This window comes from Phalacrocorax aristotelis, chromosome 1 (assembly GCF_949628215.1).
Source record: "Phalacrocorax aristotelis chromosome 1, bGulAri2.1, whole genome shotgun sequence".
Taxonomy (NCBI): Eukaryota; Metazoa; Chordata; class Aves; order Suliformes; family Phalacrocoracidae; genus Phalacrocorax; species Phalacrocorax aristotelis.
In genome coordinates, this window is record NC_134276.1 from 152,992,014 (window position 1) to 153,018,571 (window position 26,558).

At 40.2% G+C, this 26,558-nt stretch overlaps 1 protein-coding gene across 1 annotated transcript in view; it reads right to left on the reverse strand.

Annotated features, from left to right (window-relative positions):
* Window positions 1-401: 401 nt before the first annotated feature.
* Window positions 402-26,558, reverse strand: part of PKP2 (plakophilin 2) — a 43,632-nt gene continuing 17,475 nt past the window's right edge. Inside the window, exons 5-13 of the mRNA XM_075116730.1 lie at window positions 25,991-26,198; window positions 20,615-20,792; window positions 11,519-11,636; window positions 9,883-10,044; window positions 8,872-9,045; window positions 8,104-8,257; window positions 5,628-5,817; window positions 4,561-4,648; window positions 402-3,021 (exon numbers count right to left, since the gene is read on the reverse strand). Coding sequence (XP_074972831.1) covers window positions 2,953-3,021; window positions 4,561-4,648; window positions 5,628-5,817; window positions 8,104-8,257; window positions 8,872-9,045; window positions 9,883-10,044; window positions 11,519-11,636; window positions 20,615-20,792; window positions 25,991-26,198 — 1,341 coding nt within the window. The 3' untranslated portion in view covers window positions 402-2,952. The remainder of the gene's footprint in view (window positions 3,022-4,560; window positions 4,649-5,627; window positions 5,818-8,103; window positions 8,258-8,871; window positions 9,046-9,882; window positions 10,045-11,518; window positions 11,637-20,614; window positions 20,793-25,990; window positions 26,199-26,558) is intronic.

Consider the following 26,558-nt stretch of genomic DNA (forward strand, 5'->3'; position numbering starts at 1 on the left):
AGAGAGGAGGTTATATTTCCCAAGTCCAAGACTATGATGAGGATGATCCTAAATACGTTTGAGATCTTCAGTGGTGACATACCCCATGGTAAAGTTTACTAGCAAAGACAAATTAAAGAGAGGTGAAGACAGGATGTCAGGTGCTTTGATCAGTCATATATACTGGACAAAGAGGTCTGTAAGTTGAAATAAATTATTTGCAGGAGCACTCCAATGCCAACAGGAGCATTACACAGCTTGCCTTCAGTAACACTCTCCTGTTGTAGAAAAGTATAAGTCTCTGTACTTAGATTTAATGTAGAAATTAATTTGCCCTTTTAAAGAAAGGGCCAAGGCTTGAACGCACATTTGCTGCATCCCAGCAAGTAGGTTCACTAATAACAACAAAGACCAAAGGCAGATTTTTTGCAGTAGAGAGAACACTTTATTATTTCTCTGACTAACATTCTTTGCTTTCTTTGGAGTCCTGCTGAAATGTTTTTGATTGCATACAAGTAGGAGATCAGTTGTAATAAGGTGTGTCATTGTTTCTCATTCCTGTTTATAGCTTTCAGTTGCTGCCAGGGCTGATACTTCGTCTTTGTGACTTCTGAACACTGCTTTGATTTTAAAGGGACACATTGAATAGAAACAACCCAAGAAGTTTGCACCCCATTCTTAAGCACATCTTACTGGGAGTTAGGTATAATAAATAGGGCATTTGAAAATGCCCAGCATTGTCTTTGTGGTTTTGTGTTGGTTTTGGTTGGTTTTTCTTTTTTTTTTTTTAAATACCCTGTGAGTTTCACAGAACTAAACCAATATCTGAGTATTTCTAAAAGCCCCCTTCCTGATCTTTAGACTGCAGTCCTTCATGCCCATGCTACTCTGTATTTAGGTTTACTCTTTGTATATTAATTTTGCCTACCACTACTTTTTGGGCAGTAAAAGTAGACTTGTCCATGTTTCCTGATGTTTAGTCATTCATGGCATATGCAGTGTTACTTGGGTTAACAAGTTAGTCAGAAGAAAAAATTAGATTTTAATTGTCTGTTTTGTATCATATTTTTAAAAAATTACACAAACAATTTCCTCAACATGCAGTGCTGTAAGTTCCCTTCCCCTGTGTTGTTTTTGGACCTGGAGTATTTTGAAAACAACCTCCTAAAAAACCAATAGTATTTTTAAAACCTCTTACTGGAATGCATTTAATTCGAGTTATTCAAAGCAAGTGCAGATTACTAACAGAAATGAAAATGATCGTGAAAATGATCTGTAACGTGAAAGCTGGGTTGTTTCCTTAACTCCCCAGGACACGTTTGGTTCTGCATGCAATTGAGGGACTTCCTGGGAACCCTATGAGAACTATGTGCACATACCAGCAGCCTTTAGCTCCCCAATATCCAGAAATATGTTTGGACACAGTGCAATATCACAATCCGCTGGTTGCAAGTTTCTGGTAGGAGCTAGACCTTTGGCCATGAGTGTTGAAACGAACAGGCCTGATGATCTCCTCTGTGAGGTCCCTACACCAAGGATTATGCATCCCCTTCTGATAAGAACAGCTGTAATAGCTCCTGTGCAGGGAGTTCAGTGTGGGGGTACAGGACAGGCTCCACTTGTGCAGGAAGGCTTGTAAATATATATGCCAAAGTCTCGGTTGCCTTAAATGTAGCTTAGCTCCCCTGATTTCAGAAGAGTAATGCCAGATCACATCAGCTGATAAACCAATCCACAGAGTTTTATATATTTAAATATTAATTTCCTATTGGTTTAATGGACAATTTAACTACTGGTTTGTTGAGATAACCTTGCTTACTAAAGGTATCAGATGGGGGTTTTTAGTGCTTCTTTTCCCTCTCTGAGGATCATAAAATGGGAACAGCCTTTAGGTGCTTAGGAATTCTTCTCCTCCTGTTACCTATTCCCACATGTGCAGGCATAGTCCTTCAGTTATCACATTGCACATAATTGCTGTAGGGAGGATGATGATTCTGAGTAAGAGACTATGGAGCAGGATCAGATGAATTCTTTGAGCAGCACCGTCTAACCTCTCGTGTGTGTGTATCTATTACTTCAAAACTAAAGGCAAGACTCCACTCCCTTTACTACATATAGATTATCAGAAGAATAATTTTGAAAATGCAATTCTCTTAAACACTGAATCACCAGCAAATAACTGTTCCACCAATTAGCAAAAATGATGGGTCTAAGTTTAGCCCAAAGCATCTGAAAGATCATGGTTCTAGTTAAAACCCTTTCTGTACACAGTTATAAATTCCAGCAGCCCCATATGAGGGAGGATGAGAGGAGCAAGGGATGACAAGACCCATGTAAAATCAGTTTTGTTGCTGTTGTTGGTGAAACCTCGAAGGAAAGAGGCTTAAGAACCAGTGAGCACATGAATACAAGCAATAAAAAAATAATAATTTTAACTTCATTGGTGCTTTTTAACGCAGGTAGTGAAACAGCTTCTTGTGTATACTCACGGAACCTGAAGATTCTTATTTAGCATGTGGGAAGAAACAAAAGCGTGAAAAACTACTATGCCCTGAGCAGTGCACTTGATGCTTACCCACTGTAGAAAACTATCTGTATAAAACAGTCTGAAAAGAATTTGCTGCCAATCAGCATTTCAAACCTCTCTGTATAATGCCCGTTAGACTAAAGGCAGTCATCTGAAGCTCTGACTAGTGGTCAACCTGGATGAAACTTCACCTCAGACACCCTGAAGAATTCATCTTTGGTTATTCTTATGTTGATAAAAGCTTCTTAAATTGATATATACAGTGACAACAAGGTGATTAGGATTAAAAACACAAAACAGCTATCCTCTGGTCACTCAAGTCCCGTATAAAATCAGACTCCTTTTTCTGATACTTCCTCGTTCATGATGGCAACACCAACTGTGTGAAGATAGTTACATTAACTGATGTATGATCTCATTTGTCTTCAGTGGTGTTATGATCTGATTCAATCTTTTAGTGAGTTATAGGCTTTTGTGGTCCGGGTATTGATGAAATCCGCCTTCTTAAAGTCAGCCTTTGGAATGAAAGAAACAGAATAACTCATTATCTTCAGTGCTGATTCTGCAAGGGAAAGGAGGGTTCAGCTGCCTAAAAACTAGATATGGAGCCATGGTAGGGGGTCTAGGCAGAATCCTCTATGGTCAACAGAGACAGGACAGGCATCTCCCAGGAGTGACTCTGTTCAGTCTAAGACAGGTGAGATGAATTACTGGAGTTGCTCAACTCTCTCCACTGGCTGTATGGGGAGCCTATTCTTCTAGCTAAGCTCTACAGAATCCTAACTCATAGGTGACTAATGTCAGCTGAGATTAACTGGCCTGAACAAAGAGTACAGGGCAATGCCAAAATGACTCAGGATTTTATCAGTCTCATTTGATCAAGTGATTTCTGTTGCTTATTAGACTGGCTGTTCAAAAATGTCTAGGCATTAGGTAGCCTGCAGTATTCAGTGCTGTACCCGATATCTCTAGGAGACCCAGTTTGCACAGGAGCAGCAAGTAATCAGCATTTTTTGAAACTCACATCTGACAAATGTGTCTTATAGGCATACCCAAAGTACCAGTGACCTCAGAAAATTCATGCCATCGGGGATATTGCTGTACAGTAAAGTCAGGAATGCAGTTGCAAAAAACCAGAGACAATAAAATCCAGTTAGAGTTCACATGGGTACGACACCCTTACTCTTGAACGCAGATTTCTGGTTTGTGGGGCAGTATACTGCTGAGTGTGATGTAAGACTGTTAAAGGATATGACGCTACATAACTTTTTTGGAGTAAATTTCAACAAAAAATCTGCAAGAAGAAATAAGCTGACAAATAAACGCTAAAGGCTAGAGCTTGAGAAAATGTAATAATTTTAGGGTATAAGGAATTTTAGGTGACAGAAATTCTGACCAGCAAGGGAAACAAGGAACGAAAACAGTTTGAAATGCAGGTTGCAGGTAGGTAGGTTGAAGTCAACCCAGCTTCAAAAGGCAAGAAATAAAATGGTTTTTTGGCTGATTCATGCTGGTCATTTTTTGTTTGATTTTGAATGTGGCAGTAAATATTTGCCAACACCTTTCCCAGGCCCTACCTTTTTGTCTGAATATAACTAACACCTGGGCTCACAGACCGTACAAACAACAAGGAGAACAAAATTGTTCTGGTTTTAAAGCAGGAAGCTGCCTCACCCTGCCTTTGCTTTTGCTGGCACCTCAGGCTCTTTGTGTCAGGTTGGTTCAGTCGGTGGTGGACAGACACCTACTGTGCATTACTTCTCACCATCTGAGACTTCTGGCAGGCAGCAGCAATGTTTTTCATAAACTTTGCCAGTGGATATAAAACCACAGAAGCAGAGAATATGAACACAGATGAGCAAAAATTAAGGGCGTGCGTTGCTTGTGCAGGATTATGTACAAGTAATAGAAACACCAAATTCAGAGACCACTTGACAGCCTATCATAGGTTGTTCCTTAACAGTGCAGAAGTGCTAAGGGCCCCAGGAGACAAAAGAGAGGGTTCTAGGTCCGAAAGGACAGGTGACATGTCTTTGCTCTAACCCAGATCTTACCTTTTTGTAAGCACTGTGGAGGTCCGTATGTGACCACAAGGCGTAGAGGAGGACTGAAGCAGCCTTACTAGCTTTGCTGAACATATTACTGCAATGTTGTGAAAAGAATGATAAAACATGTTTAAATTCCCACTTCATAATCACAGTGCATGTGCAGACTTCAGCAAACAGAACCTTGCAGCATTTTTTTTTCTGTCCCTCTCTCCTCCTAAATGCTGGTTTACTGCTCTTTAGGTATTCTGGCACATTTCACGCTGTCCTGACTACTGAAACAAATGCAACATACCTCCCTGCTTCACTCATTCTTCAAAACTAGAGACAAATTAAGTACTCTCTGGCCTTCATCTTAGAGCAGCTATCATACTGTTCGTATTCAGTTGAGGAAAATACACCTCAACATAACAAGCATTTGAAAGGATCTTTCCAGCAGGTAAAATCTCTGGTTAGTTAGATAGGATTTAAACCATTCAGAGCCTCATGAGGCCTCCTTTACTGAGATGATTTTCCTCTTTCATTTTGTAAAAAGAGAGGAAGGCAAACAGAATAATTATTCACATTCACGAAGCATTAATTATTCTCATTTGAGTAAACATTGGTTGCATGTGATTACATATTAAATAACGATTAAAGGAAATTCCTCATCTATTATGCCCCTTTACAAATAACTTTTAAGTACAGTTCTATCAGCGCTATAAAATATACCTCGGCACTTTTCTGCTAAAGATTATCAGGGCTGTGTTACAGAGAACAGGAAATACAGAAACGTTTTGGGGCCTGATCAGATCTGATGGTCAGCCACTATAAATATTAGAATATAAATGATATTGTGCCATCATCTTCTGAGGAACTATTTAAAATGCTGGAACGTGGCAAATTTAGCTGTGGATGGAACAGTTGTTTTAAGAGATTTTTCTGTATTTCCCAATATGTGCAATTCTATTCACATCACAGTCACTTGTTTAAGCTGTCCTGTACCTTAAGATGCAGTGTTTTTTCCCTTCAAGTGACAGAGGTTGCAGCTTCTTTTTTCACCAGGGAATGGAGGGAAGGCTTCTCAGGCATCTTACCTGTCATTCATGCTGATGGTAATAATCTTTGGTAGGCCATCAGCACTCAGGAGAAGCCGTGCGTTGTGAGAATTGCTCTGTGTCAAATTGTACAAAGTGTAGCAGATGGATGCTGTGGTTTCACAGACAATATCAGATGCCGGGACAGACTCAGGAAGTACCGAGACCAAATCAGGCAAAACTTCTCTTGCTACAAGTTGGAAGAGAGACAAGCAACTCCATTACTAATAGGTGCAGGTTTATCTAGGGGTCCTACAAGACCTTACTCCTCCCATTACCACCTATCAGGGTGCTGTCTGCTCCCCCAACAGAGTCACGGTTTCAAACCTGCATTACAGCCCCACAATTTAGGTTAAGCTGTGTCCGCACTAAATCGGACAGTAGGTATTTTGCCTCTTGTACACAATACATTAATACCTAGTGTACCCTAGTGAGGTCCCTAGGCATGTGCTAGCAGCAGGCTGCCACTACCCAAGAAGCCCTGTGTCCTATAGGTAATCATGGGTATAGTGATATACAGCAGACTGAGAAAGGGTGGCTACAGCACAATTTTTACTGCTGAACTGGTCGACTATGAGGGGACAGACGCACACACTCAGCCTTCTAAGCCAGTGTGTAAGCTATCTATTTAAGAAGAAAGTCCTGTTCTGAAGTCTGTCCCTGCTCAAGAAACACCGCATCACTTTGACCATGCTGGATGCCACCCTACCAGCCAACCCAACAGCAAACAGCAGCTTTGGACAGCAACTGCATCCTACTGTGTACTGTAAGATCTGTGCTGTGTGGACCAGAGCTGACGGAGAAGATCAAAGCAGTAGGTCTTAGCCAGCTGCTCCCACTGTAAGAAGGACCACTGGGCTTTAGTTTGGGGCATTTTGGGCCATTCTCGCCTCCAACACCAGCGCTTTGCTTGGACAGAGCGCTTTGCTCTCTGTGAGTTTCTGTTCATTTCTCCAGCTGGGTGCGTGATGAGGTTCATGGATATTGAGATTAAATCACATGCAATTTAGAAAAGGACCTTTAAAACTAGATGAACCACCTGCTATGCTAAGTATCAGTCAAAGCAATTATGTCAGACATGATAGCCCATTTTTTTCTTCTATTGGTAAGTCAAGGAAGGAGATTTTTAAAAACTATAATTTGGCAGTGCCTTGAAAACATCTGTTCAGAACAAATGTTGGTTTTCTCAAGTAAAATATGAAATTTTCTGATGTTCTTCAATAACTTAACTTTTAGAGATGTTTTATATTAAATTTATCTCAATTTCATATGACAGGTTCGTTTTGCTTGATGAACACTTTATCTAGGGAACTGTATGCCCTTCCAAATGTTTTCCTTTGGCCAAAATTATTTGGAGAATTTTACCTGAATTCACACGTGCTTTTAGTCAACCAAAAAGAACACCTTTTCATGGGGGAGAGGTTCACTTTCCGGTGAACCCCAGTTCTTCCTACCACGGGTAAAGCAAGAAAGTGACTGTGAATGTGCAAGATGAAGCACCTTTCTCCGAAGATTCATGCTATTCTATCTTTCCCACATTCTCTCATAAATTATTTTCCTGATAAAATCCCAAGTTCTTCTTCTGAGGCTAATTCCTACTCTTCCTGGGGGATTCACCACTTGTAATTTTTGACACCATATGAATTATCCCTTTGAAATCAGCCCCACAACATATAATCTTTTAATTAACAGGGAATGTTCTCTAAGGATTAAACAGTGCCCAGGAGACTGTTCTGCATAATTCTGGAAGCTAGTCTGCCCCATGAACCAGCTATATGCCTGTAATTTCCCCTTCCCCCTCTGGTAGGAACACAGAAAAGGACAACAAATTATGTGAATTTATTTTATCCTATCAGTAGGAAAAAAATTTCAAGTATACATTAAATTGTAATAAAAATACTCGGAATAGAAATGGCTTCTGATGTTAAAATAATGATTATGTTTTAGGAATAAGGTCCTCCAAAAAATTTGAACTATTTTCTCTATAGCCTCTTCTAGCTTCCATTCTCAGAAAACTTAGGTGGGAAAACTGTGCTATCTGCAAGCTTCCAAAGCTTTGTGTCTAAAAGAAGAAAATATTATTTTCACCAGAAAATTGGAGATGTTCTATGATTTCTCCCAGAGGATTACAAAGCTGTGGCAGCACAGCACTCATCACTCACCTTCTTTTACCCTACTTCAAGCGGAAGAAAAACTCCCCCTCCAAATCTATGTAGATTTTACTTCCATTATGTATTTACTGAAAGTAACATCAATGGAAGTATCTGACGAGGAACACACAATTTAGAGAAAACTTGAGGTAAGAGTCTTTCTTAGGCAAAACTCTATTTTCAACCCTGTAAAATGACTGCAGGTGTCTGACCTAAAAATCCACTTCTTTTTTTTTTCACTTTTTAATTTTTATTTAAAGAAGGAAAGCTTAACGTAAAGAGAAGAGAGAAAGAAAGCCCGAGAGACAATATCAGTCTTTGCTCACCTATATCACTTTGCAGAGAGGCGTTGCGAGACAAGTTCCTGAGCAGTGAGACTGCTGTCTTCTTTACTGTTGGGTGGGTTACATGCAGCATAGTTCGAATAATTGGAAGGCCATTTGCCTTCTGAACCACAGTCTGGGCCACTGCAAACGGCATCTGTTACAAGGCATGTAGCAATAGCGCGTCATTACCATAAATGTACAGCCTCAGAAACAGCTGCAGCAGCTTCTTTACATCAGTTTAAGTACCTTTAAAATAGTTTAAATCCAGAGCTACGTATCAGCTGCAACAGAAAAGGAAGGTGGTATAAAAGAAATTTTGAACCCTCTTGCTCTCATGTGCTCTTTGGCCAGTTCCTCAGCCAAAACATGACAGAGGTCATTAGTTTCTTCACTGTGAAAGTGATCTGTGGCTGTGTCAGAGCCTTCCTCTCCCCATGGGACTAATTATGTTCCACAAAACCACTTGTTTTCTTGTGCTTTTAACAGCTACTTATCCCTCATTGTGCAATAAATAGGCAAAATTCCACATATGGAGATGTACAGAGAGTGAGAAGAAGCATCCCCATATTTGCCAAGCAAGAAATAGCTGCACTGCGAGTTATGATTTTCCCTTCAATGTTCTTCGATTTCCTTGACCGCATCTGTGAGACAGTGACTCATCGGTGGTTACCTGATCTCAGTGCTGTGGGCATGTTGCACTCCAGCCCTAAACTCTATGCATTCACTTTAAGAACTAAATGAAAAGAAAAAGAAAAAAAGCTCACTTACCGGTCCAGTACCAGCTGTGAGGTTCTGAAGAGCTCCCAGGGATGCTTCTTGGGTATAGTTTCTGGTACTCTTTGCTATTAAGGAGAGATATATCCTAATCAGTGTGGAATGCCAGAGCGATTCAACACCTCTGAGATTGCTCTTTTCCTCAGGTAGCGGGGTGTCCTGCTGCTTCTAAACATGTAAACAGATCAAGCTTTTAGAAACAGTGACCTATACGACTTAATGCATCACAAGCTAAACTAGCCATTTTATAACTCTCTATGACCAGATTATTTGCAGATTACCAAGTTCTGAACTCAAAGGACAATGTGTAAAATTTCAGTATTTAATTATACTGGCCACTGCATCCAAAAAGAGGAGATAGGTATCGTGGAAGCTGCTTCTCATTTGTCAGCAACTGACATTAAGGGCTGAGGCCAAGGAGAAACAGAAATGGCCAGCTAGAGTTGTACTGTGGATGGAATGGGGAAGGCAGAATACACTCCAGCAAAATTAATAGATGGGGAAGGGTCATTAATGCTTTTCTTTCACTTTCCCCCTTGCCTGATACCCATTTTCTCTCCAATAATTCCCAGTTGCCAGACTATTTGTGATCCGTATCACATGGCAAGAAAAGAAAAGGTCTTGACGTAGCCCAAAAGCCATCAGGTGGCAAGTCACCTTGTGCTGGTTTCACTGGTGAAACCATCACAACGCTCACTCATCGGTAGGGCACTTGCACAATTGCTGTACATGGGACAGATACCGCTTAGATCCATCAGAGGGGATGAAACTGGGTGGCAGTATTCCTCAAGGAATGAAACAGTGAATTGCTATATCATTTTCACCATCAGCAGCTGAACAAGATAATGGTGTTAGGAAAATCAATAAATTTTCATTTTTGGGGCAAGTTAAGTGTCACGCTACCAGATACATCAATAACAGATTGTTAAGTAGCTTACAGCCGTATTCTCCAGAAGTTGCTACAACTGATTAACAAAACAAGATATAACTAAACATGTGCTTTACCTCTTTTACTTTTCTGCTCCGTGTTCCAAAACAGCCCGGTGTTTTATCATTGCTAGAAATATTTCTTCTTTGCATATATATGCTCTGGGCATAGCTCTCAGGGAGCTCTATCTCTAGCTGGTATGAAAGATTGTGAAGAATGCACACACAGTTCTCTGTGGCCTAAAATAACAAGAGAATAGAAATCTTGAAAGGTTTGGCATGCGTTGAGGGGACATGTATAGACATGGGAAGAGCTTTTATTTTTTGGATCTTCAACAACTAACTGCAGAGCATCTAATGGCTTACAGAAGAGCTAGTCTTTGTGCCAGTGATCCACAAGACTGCATTTACACTGATAAATTAAACATGCCCTGGGATGTTCCTGAGCACTGAAGCCAACTGGCACACGGGGCTTGCATTTGGAGCAGGGTGCGTGCCTGTTGGAAATGGTCCTGGGACATTTTAATTCCTGAATTGTGCCTGGGAATTTTTTGTGTGAGTGCTATTTGGCATAGTCCAGAAGTGTGCCAAGGAATGCTTAAGAGCTTAAGAGTAAAGATGATCATGTACACACCTCACCCTCACATCAGCAAAAGGAAAGCTTTGTATCTTTCCTAAGCAGGAAGCACTTCTCGGTGGTAGGAAGCTTTTGTTCAATTAGATGTGCCTTTCCGGGCACGGCTGAGGTCAGGTCTACAATTTCTGAGTGATGAGTCCAGTGGCAAATAGCTTTATTACCAGTTCCTCCTTTTTTGAAAACAAAAAAGGAATGAGTGGTTTTAAGGCAAAATGCAGCAGGGAACTATTGGCACAAGTGCAATGTGCTGGATTCTCCCTGAAGCTAACAGCACTGAATACATGGAGATGGAGAAGCTCAAGTAACTAATCCTAGAATGGAGCTATAAATGTGCAGTGATTACCGCTACACAGCACAAGTTGTAGCAGGCACACTAGAAGTGCCTCACAGGCTATGGCTAACCTTCTCATAAGTGACAGCTGGTCTCCTCACCCAGCTTTGCCCAGCTGAAAGGCAAGCCTCTAGTATAAGCACTGTTCAGGGTTCATCTGCAGTCAATGGTGGGAGGAAGAGAACGAGAGGAACTGGCTTCTGGAGGTGTCTACGTCCTTGTAGTTACTGGCTTAGGCAGAATGTATAACTTCTAAAAAAAACTTAGGAAGATAATTCTCATTCTAAAGGATGCAAACTCTTTAATTACACTGCCGCCCACAGACATTTAGGCTCTTCATTTCCTAAGGGGTATATGGCAGTAAATATACAGGAAAGTAACCAGATTAATTTTTTAAGCTTTTAGCTTTGTGAGACAACTGAAAATCTGTAATATCTCACTCTTAGGTCTTTCAGTATCTCTGAAAGCTCTGACTTTGTCACATTTGAAAAAAAGTTTCTCGCTCTTTGTGGTGATTCTGAAAATGTTTTACCAAAGCTAAGGTATGTTATTCTTTTAGATTGCAGGATTTAAAAAAACACTTCAGAAAGCTTCTTACTGGACTTTCATCTTTGGTGACAGTTCTAAAAGCCCTGGAAATAAGTTTGGCCATTACATCACAGCTGTTTCTGAACATTGGTTTCTAAACAAAAACATGTTCTCCCAGCAATTTTCCTAGGAAAAGACCTTTTCATCTCAAACAATACCTTGTCATTAGGCTCGTGGTCTGCAATAGCTCCTTGAATGTAATACACAAGAGAATCAATCAAGCCTTCGCATTCTCTCATCTTTTTCCTTCCTTCGGGGCCAGCAGAGCTCATGTTTCTGTGCAGGAAGGAATAGGTTGGTGAGAAGAGATTTAGTTGAAGATTTTTCCTTGTGTTCCTCTGACAAACTTTCCCAGCTAAATCTTAAAGATACTGAATTTAAGGCTGACTGATTCCTTTCTTCAGAGCTGTAAGCTAATCTGAGCCTCTGGTAGGTAAAACTTTCACTTCCGTGCACTCCCAGACAAAAACAAACACTCCAGAAAAACAAACTGTTGTGTTTGGATGGATAAGGTAAGACCTGACTCAAATCTTCATCTCAAAGTTGAATTAATCCTTTTTAAACAGTCAAACTGGACCTTTTTTCCATTACTCCATCTGTAGTTAAAATATTTGGAACAGTAGCTATGTCAAAATATCAGAGGAAAGATACCCGTAAAAATATCCATGCATACAAGTGTTCTTTAGCATTTAGCTACACCAAACCAGTTCTTGACCCAAGATGACCCATCAACAGCTACATGTTCTGAGAGTTTTAGCAACATTTGTACATTAAAGGTAAAGATAATTGATGTCAGTTACGGGACCAAATTCAGGTGGCAGTTCCTGTGCTCATGGAAATGCTCCGAGGAGTGCTAGTGGCCAGGAGGGGATGCAAACACAGCCCAGCCAGTAGGTCAGAGCAGCAGCCTGGCCCCACCGCTGGGCGAGAGGCTGAGGGGATGAACTGCGATGCGGCTGCCGCTGCCGTCGCTGCCAGACCAGCAGTGTGAGCATCTTGAAATATGCGGGGACAAGGAAGAAGAAAGAATATACCATGCTCAGCCGATTTCTAACTTCCTAGAGAAACTGCTGGCATCTAAGCAGAAAAAAGCTGAAGCCACCAGAAGCTGTTCAGTCAGCGAGGGAAATGCTAGATGCCTTATGCAGATGCTTTCTACCGTTCTACCACAGTGGCTCAGACACAGCTCTGCATGCTTTCTGCTTCCTCCAGACCCAAAGGAAGCAACTGTTTGCCTGGCTTTCAAGTAACTTTCTGTGCTTTGTGGTAACCGAAGTACAACTTGAAAATTAATTATGAAAGTGATTTAAAAACTCTTGAAAAGCAAAACACACACTTGCTGCTTGAAGTCTGGCTCTAAATAAGCTACTGATTTCCAGGGAAGTAACAACGCTTACAGTTTTGGGGTATAATTATTTTTACAACTGAACAAACTCTGAATTATGGAATGCTGGAATTATAAACCTAGGCCTCATTATTTTGGACCCCTGCAGCTCTGCTGGCCAAAAGGCTGCATGCAGCATCAAATTCCAGCTTCTGTGCTTGAAATAACATTAAATATAATCCAATCCTAGCATCCATCACAGAGAGGGACATGTTCCCTTAGATAGTTTCAGGGTGTTTATTTTGCATGCTTACTTTACCCACTGGAAATTACAACGGTTTAAAATTTATTAACAGCAAAGGCAGTAAGGTACAGCTTTAAACTTTTCTGTGGCTTATGACTGTAAAATGAATGTAGCATTTTATATACAGTCAATGCAGTTGTTTTTTTTTTCCCTGGGAAGTACATATTAGGATTAAATACTAATGCACTGCAATTATAGTTTTACTTTAGGTCACGCTGTTAGCAATATCCCTATTTATGAGTTCATTTATTCTCTCATGGAATTAGATATCACAGACTCAATATTCAGATTCCTCATATGGCCTACCATAGACATCACTTCAGAATTCAATTTTACTTATGTATGCTACATTCGAGGTGTCATCCTTTCATATGTTTATGGTTATACTGACAGAAATGTACATGCTACAGCCCTTCTAGTGCATAGCAAAAATAGTTTCTGAGGCACACAGACTAAAAATACTATTAAAAGATAAGTGAGGAATCTCCCTCACCAAAGACACTTCAGCTGAACAGTATTTCGTTTTGTCCCAAAGTTATTCTAAAAATCCCTAAACTTTTGACACCTATGATCATGCTGAATGGCTGTGTGAGGAGAGGCCATCACTTGCCCTTGCTGGCTGGCATGAATATGGTGGGGCACATAGCTTTACAGCTCAGAAGGCAGAGAAGAGCCTGAAACAGAGGCACTGCCCTGCTCTGCAATGGAAATGAAATACTGAGCTCTGTTTCATTAAGAAGCTGATGCTCAACTGTTCATCCAGTCAGGGATGTCAGTGTGTGTCTGTTTGCGCGTCTGTACACATATGGCCACTCCATTCTCCACCTTTCCCTGTTTCCTTATCACCACGCCACGGACTGGGAAAGGAAGAGCTTCTGCTCTCCCACTTGCCCAATTACAGTTGTAAGCACCTTACTCTGAATAGGGTCAGAGTTGGTTTGAAGGCAGAGAAGAGCATTTAAAAAAAAAAATAAAATTTGAAACAATGGCAATACTTTGCTTAGAAAAATGCAAAACTGATTTCACCTTGGCTTCCCAAGATCTGAGGTTCCTGACAACTGGAATGCCTCCCTCTGAGCTCAGGAGTTGGACTTTCTTGTAGTGGAGCTCCTGGAGGCCTTGAAATACTCAATGCTTGGGCAGTGGCCGTGGTTAGGCTGGCACAGTATTGTGGCTCACGGCAACCGCCATGGTGAGACTTCAGGGCTACCTAGAAATCTTCAAGTCTGCTCTGCAAGTTTGTTTTACTTGTATTTCATCAGAAGTACACTGAAATACATCTGTGGAAAAAAGGATCAGCTGGAGTTAAGATCAAGAGTCTTCTCATAGAAAAACTCTTCTGCTCCACAGTTTCTGATATCTCTACCGGCATGGGGGGAACACAGCCTTAGGGAGATTGCTGCTCGTAGGGATGCTCTCCTTTCAATGCCTTAGAACTTACATTTTTGCATCATCTAACTATTAAAAGTCTCTGATTTATGGCATGCTTAAATATGGTAATCCTGGTGACACGCCCAAACTACACCACGTGCTAATGTGGATGCATTATATCTATCTACGTGCCTCATTTATCTCATCCCATATTTGCTTCTTCTGTTCTGTCTTGCACATGTGCACGGTGTAACTATATCTGTAACCGAAATAGATGTTTGCCCATGTTCCTGTGGCATTTGTGGAGGATCAGCTAATTCCCTACTGGGAAATATTCTTTTGATCCAGAGATGTGAGGTAAATACACAGAAATGTAACATAGTAAAATCCGGTGTGGTTTCGAAAGAAACAGAATGATAATATATGTTCAGCTGGATTGCAAATGGCATCAAACGAAAGGGATGCTCCCTTTAAGACATCAGTGAGTCACACACTGGCAGACTATGTTGGAAAAGGTTTTTGCACTCTTGTGAACAATCCACATGACTGACAAGGAGAGGACTTTTGCTGCTGGGACTCATTCTGCTAAAAATGGTAATTTGAATTTAACTCAATTACATGATAACAATTTCCTGAAGCAGACTGGGAAATTCAATTCCCTTCGTGCCTTACACAGTTCAAAAATGCAACAGGAAGAGAAAGGTATCCGAGGATCTACTTAGTAACTACAGGCACTAGGCTGCAAGCTGCTTGCTGGAAATAACAAAATTCCTTTCAGGAACTGGGGGACCTGATGAACTGAAGAGGAGGCAAGAGAAGATAAGAATGGATGGAAATAAACTTAAAGGAATGGCAATGCTATGCAAGAGGCCTTGGTTCAAAGACTTGTTATTGTCAGTCATTTGTTTTACGTTCTCTCTTAGAAGCTTCCCTTTGAAATTGAGCTGCCATTATGCTTTTTAACACAGTGAGAGCTTTGGATTCACTCCTCTTCAGAGCAAATGTAAGTACATGTTTATACAGTCTCCTGGTCTGAAGTGCAATAATGCTACTTCCTCTAACTACAGCTTACCACTGTCCTTGTGAGTCACTGTGTAATTCACAAAGAGCTTAAAAGCAAGCTGGGACAGAAAAAGTGTGAAAAATAATAATACAAAGGGAGTATTATTTCTATTTTACTGGCTGGGGAACCAGGAACAGAGAGGTTAGCTGACTTTTCTGGAGATAGTTGTCTAGAAAGTTTTAAGAATTAGGATACATAGGGCCACAAGATGCTCCAGTTACAGAGAAATTAAAAAGGAGGACCCTGTAATGAAACACAGCAGTTGCAATCGCTAGCTCCAACACTTAAACAAAATGTTTTGCAGGAGGAAATGTAACCGCACTAAACATAAATTTTGGAAAGTTCAGCATTGCAGAACTTTTGGGAACAGGTATTACAAGATAAAAATGGAACAAGATCATTATCAGCTTTCAAGGTATAATACAGACAGACTTCCTTTAAATCAGAGGACGAGTCATGCCAGAAATTCACTTATGTATATAAATCATATTCAAAACCATATACTCTGCATGCTGTTGGCATCTTACCCTTTCAGACTCGGAGGAGTATGGAGGAGGAGGCTAAGTATCCTGAAGATTTCCACCCATTTGTATTGGAACTGGAGACAAAACTAGTATGTGTAGGACTTTCAGGCCACGAAAAAGTGACTTTACCTTTAAAATCCAACAAAACTTGTCTGCAAAAGTCTGCAGTACTCCTCGAGATAGTTTAATACCCCTATTTTACTTATTCAACTTGACAGGCAACCAGTGAAGTCTTTTGATTTGGCTTACTCTGCCTGTTCAGGGCACAGTGCTTTTTATCATATTTCAGGACTGAACAATACCATTACTTATTCTAACTGCTAATGCAGAATTCTGTGGTGAACAGAGCTTCTTTTTATTATGTTAAGTTTTGTGACCTGCGATTACTGTAAAACGGTGTTAGAAGCAAAGCTTTAAGACAAATTACAGACCTAGAGAATGGGATTGACAAATCCTTCTAATGTCAGACTTCCTTATCAGTGACCTTATCAGTGACTGCATACACTGACACAGGCAGACACGATTCAGGGCTCCAAAATACTTCCAGAAATAACTGATTAGCAGAACAGGGAGTGTTCTGGTCATTCACTCATTCTAGTGTTACTGTCTGCAATGCTATCTGCTAGACGTGGATTCGCTTCCCCTCCTGAAAGTCTGCCAAAGAGGATGAAGAGAGCTTTAATTTATTAGTTGGTAACTGTGTGGCACAGTGCATATGCCCATGTCAAATGACAGTGTTAGATTTGGACTGTGGTGTCCCTTTCAGTCAATAGGCATATGTAAATTTTTGAAAAGAAGTTTTGGCATTCTCCTGTGACTAAGTTCCATACTATGCATAACATATTGTACTTCAAAGTACTATTTTTACCCTGTAATAGAAGCTGCAGGCTATAGACTTTATCAACATGCACAACAAACATATTAGTATTACAAAAGGGAAGACTAATTACAGATTTATATTCTGGCAAATATATATATATACTCTTTAAGCATCTTCATTAGTAACATCATTTCCTCGGTGCATGTTTTTTTACTTTGTGGTGTGCTCTCCTTTTAGTTTTCAGCATTTTTTTGTGCAGAGGTTTGTTTTTTTTTTAATTAATACATAAGGAAGGAATACTTCTAGTGACGTCATTTGGGAGGTGTGTTAATTTCCAATAAGGAGATGCAAAACTGATTAATCTTAAAAATCTCAGATATTTGGTCTGTACAAATATGGTAAGCCTTGTTAAACACTCTTCTCTGCTAAAAAGTATGTTGGAAATCCTGCAGATCAACTTTACCTGTGAATTTTCAAGCTGTTCTTGTTCTAATTATAATTTTCAGTGTTCAATGAAACTGAGAAGGACTAGAATATGGACATCAAATTTTTAAAATAGGTGGTGTATCCTTGAGAATCCAGATAAGGGCAGTTTGACAGACTTTTCAGTAAGGCTGCAGAGCTAACTGCAGCTCTGGAGCAGCCCCACTCACTGACTTTCTGTACAGAGTAAGGTATGTTCTGAATCTACTTTTATTTAATTTAAAACAACTTGGCTACTGTTATGCCTTATTTGTCACATATCAAGTTGTGTCAAGTTGCTGCAACAAGCTCAGAAAGAGTAATACCATGCTAAAACTGAGAATGATCCTGAGCCCCCATTGGTTCCAGAGTCCAAATGGAGGACCACAGAGCGGCACACCTAACAGCCAGACTGGTTTCTGTACAAGTGCATCTTGGGCTAATTAATACCAAAAAAGACAACCTGCTTCATTTCATAGACAACATCACTAGCATTAGCTAGAGAGATTTTATTATAGGTAGTTAAGGTTCCTCTGTATTTGCTTTTGAGCCATCAGAGTAAATAAAAGTTCACTATTACTTAGAGATGAAGTTAATTAGTACTTAGTGGGCTGACAGGAGTTCCTGCAGAAAAAGATTGAGTATTTTTGAGTATTTTGTATAGCTAAAAATTAATTTGTCTCCTGAAATCACACGAGCCAGATACAGAGCTGTTTACACAGGAAAAATTCATGCAATAGAGATACAACTGATCTGCTATAGGGCATGTTAGCAAAGCCGGTATGGGTAAGGCAAAACTGGGCAGCTTCCCAGCCTCTAAATTTCAAACTTAATTCCTTGTACTTTACTAAGAAGAGTTTAAAACTCAGGCCATGCCTTTGCACTCATACATTACTCAATTATTTCAAACTATGTCCTTTCATCCATATTTGAACGTGTAAACAAGAGACATGCATCTCTGATACTTCTATTTGCATTTACTTAAAGTACAATGACTTTGAACTCACAAACACAAAGGGCCACAGCTTTATGGTCTGTTATTTTTAAAGGTGTTTTTATTAAGATTGATTTTTGTACTTCAGTCATTTAGGGGTGTGTTTACTGATGCCTTTGCAGTTTCTGTCTAGTAGGTGCTACTGTGGTCAAGAGGCTATTAGACAATGCAGTAGTAAATACACAACTGTAAACCTATTCATCCACTCCATGGCGGCAGCCTGGCCTCAATTTACTTGAACTTGCGCGAAAAGTTGGACAGGGCTTACTTGATTTAAAAAATGTCTTTCCCTAATTTGGGTTTGGCTGTTTTCTAATCAGTTTAGCTATAGTTTATGATACATCAGAGTAAGCATCTTTAGCAGCAGCTGAAAACTGAATACTTCTCTGTGCTTGTCGGTACCACGTCCCCTTTCCAAGTCGTCTATTTAGACAAGAAGTGATTATGGCTTGAGATTAACTCTATGTATTTATCCAAAGAGTCCTTGGAGATGCTACTGAATGTAACTATTAGCTGTGGTTTATATGCTGACTAGAAAATAAGAGTGACTTGGCCATTGCTGAGCATGTTCTGCTTACTACCCAAAGGATTTCTCCCATGCCTACTAAAGCTGGTAGGACTCAGCAGGTATTACAGCAGGTGAGCAGAACTTACCCAGCACAAATGGCAGAAAACACTGTGATCCTGTTAATACCTAATACTGGTGTAGATGAACATGACATGCTCAGATTCTTGAAAGAAAATTCCAGGTAAACAAGCACTTCCATTCTCCCGCTGATGGACCTACGACACCAGAACTAATCCTTCAAGTATGTTAGTCTTTCTATAGCCCAAATGGCACTTACAGGGCTATACAACAGTAAGTGCAAAGGGAAGAAATTGTGAGAGAAAGCTGCTAGCTTTGTGGTTCTTATGGGAAATGCTGACACTCCTGGGTGTCTGAACCTGAGACTGCTCAAAGGAACTGCCCACAATGAGTTATCCACTGCAAACAGCATTACCACTGCTTGAATAAAACTTACATGACAAGAAATTTCAGTTGAGGCTACCCTGAAACAGTGGTATGTGAATAGTGTGTTTTCTTTACTCTTCATAGAAGACTAGTTTCTTGTTTTTATAGAATCAAATTCTCTAAATGGAGGCATGTGATAATAAAAATCCTATCACTGCCTATAACTGTGTTTTGCTCCAGCATAACTAAGAAATTGTGTTTCAAAGAAATAAACCTTACCTGCTATAGTCCAGGACTTTTCATGGTGTTTTGCACTGTCACTTTTCAACAAACACAATCATAAATCTGTTCTGCCAGTCAGAAGTATAGACACATACTCAATCTATGTATAAGAGTCTTAATTATTTTGACTTTGTAGAGTAGGCATACAGGTAGGCAAGAAGAAAAAATAAGAAGTTGCTTCTTATGCGTCATGAATTTTAGAAATTAAAATGAAGCAGGAATTGTTTATGACAAAAGGTATTAACAAGTGGTTATAAATGATACTTATATGGGTCAAAAAACGTCACATCCTGTTAAAGTGTCAATCTTTTGTTTGTATCAGCAGATCATACAACTTAGACCTAGGCTTTAAAGGTCACCATGCTATAGATCAACTGGAGCACTCGTCTCCCCAAGGGCTGCACAGGACGGTCTGTTGGAGTGCGGGAAGGAAGTACTTTTGAACCGTTAATAAATAAAATTTTAAAAAAATTGAAATAGTGTTTATTTCATCTTTATATCATCCTTCTTAATTTTTGTTTTTATGTATGTTTTATAATGTACATAGTATATTAGTAAAGTAGTATATGTATATAATTTATAAATAAATACATATACATATACTGAGGGAGTGTTCTCAAAAGTTTTTTACTGATAGGGGTTTATGATCAAAAAAGTTTGGAAACCACTGCACTAGAGTGTTAAAATAACTTTAAAAGGCTCACACAGCTTTAAATTTTAAGTTACTGTTAGCTTTTCTCCAGTGCTAATTTGTAATATCACTCCTACAACCATTTTTAAAAGCTTTGGTTTTACTGCTATCATCATCAGTCAGGGGCTAATACTATACATCATACCAACAACTGTTATTCAGTGAAGGATCTCTTTGACTTCAATGCAACTATAAACTGCAACCAGGCCTCTGATTACTATCTACTGTTATGGATATACTTAGTCTGTACCCATCAAATAAATATATAGAAGCCTTAAAAAGAAAGTCGTTTTCATTGTACTGAGCAGTAATTCTTCTGGTGTGATACACATGAGGCATTTCAAAACATGATCTGTATGCAAACTCTTCTCTCGGAGCCATCAAAGTTCAAAGCAAGAAAGAAAATAAATGTGCAGGCCTGTTTTATCACCACTGTTGTTTTGGGTACCTGTAGACTGAGTGCTCACCTCAAGCATCCTGTGGCATTGTAGAAGATATCAGGGTCAGGTAAAACACTTGATTTAGGGTAATCTCGGTCTGGCCAGCCTGAGTAAGGGATGAGAACAGCTTCGGTCAGCGTCTGCAGAGCTTCTTTAATCAACAGGTGCTTCAGTTGTTCATTGGAGGACAAATTCCACAACAAACCTGTAATATTAAAAATAAAATCAGAATGGCAAAAAGACTCCCCCAGAGTGCAAAAGACCTAATCTCAAACTCCATGAAGCTAATGAGTGAAGGAGCCTGCCCGGCACCTGATATCCTGAAGCAGAGCAGAAGGGGGTGATTCAAGTTCACTAGCCCTGATCTGAGCACATGGAAATGAAGCGAACGAGGGGCACAATTATCCATGTAATTAAAGTCAGATCTCTATATAGTCAGTTGAATGCAGTTTTCCGTGGCTCTGTATGTGCATTGCCCATCTGTAGCAATCATCTTCTCCATTAAAAAAGTAAAACAGCTAAACAGACCTAACACCACCAACATCAGTGATCATTCTCCATGCTTCCAGGGAGGAGTTCATCCCTTCTGGATGCCTGGCAGGACTAGTTGCACTTCCAAGTACCAAGTAAAGACCAATGAGCAGGAGAATAAACTCACATGCAAAGGGGGTAGATGGGAGGTACAGAGAGTGAGTTTATAGGTATTTGGAAATCTGCTAGAAGACAGGACATGCCCATTTCCAAGTTTCTCTAGCACTTGATAGCAAAATTCCTCATAGGATGGAAAGCTGTTAAACACTGGTTGGCCGTTACTGTCCAGACATTTGTCACTAAACAAATCATTACGTAATGCTACACACCTTGTCTACTACAATCTCCAAACAGGAAAACAAATCTCAAATATAATCTTGTATAACTGATTAGCTTTGCTTATGTTCTATTCCAACAGATGACAATTCTTTTTAAAGTACTCTTCCCCTGGAAAAACACACATATTTCTGCTTTTCACTACAAAGGCATTCATTGTTTCCCCAGCTTGCAGCTCTAAGTTTCACAGATCTCCTCCTCCAAACACCAGCAGAGTATCAGTGAATGTTCCTTTCATCAGTTCATAACAAAAAAATGTTTCTTTTTTATCTCATTATGTTCTGAATTTAACTTCAGCTATTGTGAGTAGTAGTAAAATCAAAACAAAATCCAGCCAGAAGCAGCCCATTCCTTCTCCTGGGATCAGCTCTTCAACCTCTGAATTAGGGGATAAAAGGAAGAATGTACTTTCCTGAAGGGTAAGTAAGGCTTATAGGAAATCAGACCCACAGTCCAAAGGGCATTGGTAAGGGAAGCAGGTTAAGACAGAATGGCGCAAATGCAAGGGCACAAGGACAGAATATCATATTAAAAGGAACAAGAGCATTTTGAATTATAGACAGATACGTAGAATAGAATTGTCAGAACAGAATTTGAGATGTTGTTCACACTGTAAATTTTCCAACAAACATCCTACCTTTACCCATAGGCACTGTCTTACTGGGCTCAGAAGGAATCTTTGAGTGTGTCATGCACCATTCTGGGTATGGATGAGTTTGTTCACGTTAGAAAATGTCTTTAGGAGTGGGCTTTTTCCCTGCAGCTACCCTATAACGTATTCATAGGGGCATAATTTTCCCTTAAATGGCTATTAGGGAAAATGGGTGGGGTCCCCTTTTAAATTTATATTTCTTTTAATGACAGCTCTGTTTGTGCTCTAATCTTCCCTGCAGGAAAAAAATTTCTTTCATTTCTTAGATTTATGCTGCATGATAACAAGATCAAGAGGTTAGATACTCCCTGGAGGCTCATCTGGCTTACCTTCAAAAGCTAATCTTTTTTTGTCTTTTTTTCATGCCACAGCCATTTTACTTTGTGTTCTTCAGTATGCTCTCCAAACACTACAAAATGCCATTCCTCTCTTGGCTCCTGCATTGTCTCCAAGTGACATTCTCTTCTACTATTCAGGAGTAACCTCATTCCTTTCCTGAGAGATTTGCAAGAAGTTTGTATGTCAAAGGACAGAGCCTATGGTTCCTTTACTTTACATGTATCGATGATTTTATGAAGCTAGCAAATTCAGACAATGTGATCTTGAGGAGCTCTCATTCCCTCTAAGAAGACATCATGTAGGCACAGGAACTGCACGGGGAGACCGGACAGCTGTTTTCTGCACAGGGGCATTAAGTAAGCTGGTCCAGAGCAGCTTTCAAGCCACTTTGATGGGGATACTGGTTTGGTGCTTTTTGTATGTTCTCCTGGGATGCACAGGCTGCGAGGCAGGACACAGAACTTGCCTTAATCAGCATTTATCTCCATACACTTCCATTGATTTCAGTCTTTTCATAGGACAATACAAGGCACACTGCATGACTATACTCAGAATGTATTCCTCAGCCTAGGTCTCAAAAAAAATACAGACCACCAAAATATTCTTTGAGAAGATATGGTATAATATGGCTTAATATTAGGCAAATATTTGTCTGTATTAACACTGCTGGTACTAATAAGCCAATGACCTTAAAGATAAACTTCTAATGCTGAGATGTACCTATCTCATGTGCAGAAGTATTAGATCATATTTCTGACAGGTATGACAAGTATGGTATGAGAAAACTTCTGTGTCTTAGAGTTTTAACTTCCTTTTCTCCAACAACTTCCTTTGTGTATTTTTATCAGGTGGAGTGCTTTGGTATCATACTGCCTACACAGCAGTAGAAACAAAAAAACTTTCCTCTGCTGAACTTAGACATCTTTATTAATGAGTATCACATGCTTTCGATCCTTGGTCAGGAGTCTTTCACCAGAGTTCAGTGTGGTATTATCAGTTACCAAGATTATTTTGCTAATCTCTTATGGGGGAAGACATTCAGCTAATTATCATACCACACATTTGGAAGTCCCTAATTTACAGTCAGAGTAGGCAAGTAATAAGTGTGATGTGGAAAGACAAATGTGCTTCTCATGCTGACCAGGCGGAAGCCCAAAAGTTCTGCATTAACCTTTTCCTGGAAGTGTTACAGTGCTGCAGTGCAGTTGCAGGCATAGCTGTGATATTCCACTATTCCTGTAGGAAGCCAAAGGCAATGCCAGAGGAGCAACAAAACTTGGAGGTGAGCCATCGGTCAGATGGGGAAACCGTTGCTCAGCAGGGTTTAACCATCTTGGTAGGAAGGCACTCAGAGGTTTGCACTGCACCTGGAAAAGCCTTATGTTGCAGCCTTTCTCAGGCTACATAGTCAATCTGTACAGGACAGTAATCCCAGTGTTTCCTAGATATCGCTGTACATGCCAAGATCATCTGGAAGCACTGGCCTTAGTCAGCATATGCTTAACAGTGACTCTCTACCTCCTGTCTGCAGCCCACTCCTTACCTGCCTTTGAAGTGCAGGCTGGGAAAGAAAATGGCTGGAAGCAAAGTTAATATTCTCATAGAATTCATTCAACCAGGCTTCCCTCTGCCCTGTAGGCTCCTTCCAGCTTGCTAGGGAGCTGGAAGAATTGCTAAAGTGGTGGCAAAAAGTATGCCCTGGTGCCATTTTCACCAAATGACCCAGCATAGTTCCTCCTGACTGCACATTTGGTCTTGAACAAAGTGAGAAATAGTACTCTTTTGGTGCATTTCTAAAGCCATTCCTTGCAATGGATAGGCATGAAAGTATGTCAGAATAATTTGCTTTACACAAAATACAACATCCTGCTTGATATTGCTTAAATATTTTGTTGGTGTCTTGTATGTTTCACAAGTAAATATTCATGTTCAACAACAGCAGTAATTGCAGGAGGAAGGTGCCCCTTCATCCATTTTCACACTGGTGAAGGGGAAGGCAGTAATATTCACAATATCTGTATGAGTGATCATGCACAAACAGTCAAAGATTTTGACAGAAATTATGAAATTGCTAGCAAGAAAAGAGCATTAGGTTTCTGGCCACTGTACCACCATTTTCACTGCTTCCCTCGCTGGTGTGCTGGGAGACAGCACGCTATGCAATAAGTCACTAAGTGAATGAATTCTGCATCTGATGAATGTGAAAAACTTTAAAACTTTTTAATGTTGCAGAACGGTAGAACTGAGCCAAAAGAGCCAACAATACAAAGCTTTGTTCTCCAGCTTAGGGAGCTGTATTTCAAACACTTAAAAGAATGCAGAATTACAGAAGGTCTCAACATGCCTTTGCTTCAAGGCAGGGCTGCTTGACACCTTCTGTATCTTTTCAAGCACTGTTATTTTAATAGCTTGTGTTCCTGGTATCTTTAAAGATCACTTGAAATAAATCCCCATTCATTTATTCATAATGCTTTCTTCTATTTATAAGATACATGTCTGCTCTTCCTTTGCATGCTAACTAGAATGAATGTGGGTCAGAAGCAGTTGACTTCGTACAGACACACTGTGGTCAAACAGGAGTGCAGGGACAAAGCAGTGGGCATTTCTTAACTGGCTGCTGCAAAGCCAATAGGGCAGTAACCACAGGTTTCTTTGTGAGTAATGGTGGACATTTCCTCCTGCCATTCCTTCTGCTACACTGATATAAAACAAAAGGTGTAATATGGGGTTTCTGATGTGAAGGGCTCTTCCTTCAAAATTACAATGGGCCTTACTAATGTTTAACAGCTCTTCCAGGACACTGGAAATAAAAGATGACAACATAAGCCCTGCAAAGACTGAATCCAGAATGCAGGTCACTCCACTGATGGTGCCATACAATTTTTACAGCCAGATGGATGTCCTGCAGGAATTCTCTGCCCTTCACACAGAAAGGAAGCACAATGTTGCTGTGGCAGAGTTTTCTGCTTGTCACAGACTCAGGTGTAAACTGATGGGGGTGAGAGCTCAGAGTAGAAATTTGGGGTAGCAGGGTCTGTGGGGAGTAGGACAACCACTTTCTGTCCACAGCACCTGACAGTTCTCGGGGGCAGTCTTCAGCAAGGAGATCCCAGTATGCACTGGCAGCATAGTGTCAAAAAGTGAGGGCTAGGCTGCTGTGTAAGTAGTGGGCATTAATTTTGGTCCCACGCACCTCTGGGACTGCTCCGATCACTGCTTGCCAAAATGGTTATACAGAATTTGCTGTCTGGAGTCTCACTTTCTTTTCTGGAATACCTAGGACTTCAAGCTTCCTGCAAACAGACTCATGTCATTTCTGAAGAAGCTTTAAGAAGGGAAATTGCAATTCATTGTCTCTTCTTACTGTCTTAAAGACTGTTCTTGAGTAAGGACCTTGGAATTTCACCCTAAGGGAAGAGCTTAGAATAGGTGGCAATATTGTTGTATTTAGTCACTAAACTTTGACCTAAGTAAACAGTAGTGCAGCTCACACGGAAAGCTTGCTACTTGAAGCACTTCATGCTTGACTGCACAGAAAACACTACCTGTTATTTGCTTTTTAGTCTCTACATCCCTGGTGTGTCTGAGTAGGTGGAGCAAGAGTGGGATCCCTTTCTGCTCTGACACTTCCAGTTTGTTGTCATTGTCCTCAAACACCAAGTTTCTCAGAGCACCACAGGCTGCCCGCTGGATGTCCTGGTTCTGAGTGTCAAGCAGCTGTAAAAGTTTGGGGATACCACCAAGTGAGAAAACCTGTGAGGAAAACAAAACACAGCAGAAAATAGTTAGATACCGTAAATGACAAACTCCACCCTCCACCCAGCAAATCTTTAAATAGTCCTAGGGACTTTTTTCATTTGCTCCTATTTGAAAGACTTGAAGCATAGATTGTTAATCATTTGGACATGACTGTTAGCTTCTGGGCTTTCATATGAGCCATAGTTAAAATCCACAACTAAGGGAGGCATCGTATTTTAATAATTAATGGAAAAGAATGAAACTAAACCTCTTGCAGCTTTACTGCAGATTTGTACTCTGTGACAAGATGTTTAATTGCTCTGTATTTTAGCTTCCGTGTTGGTGAAATGAATAGTTGAGATTTAACTCCAGAAC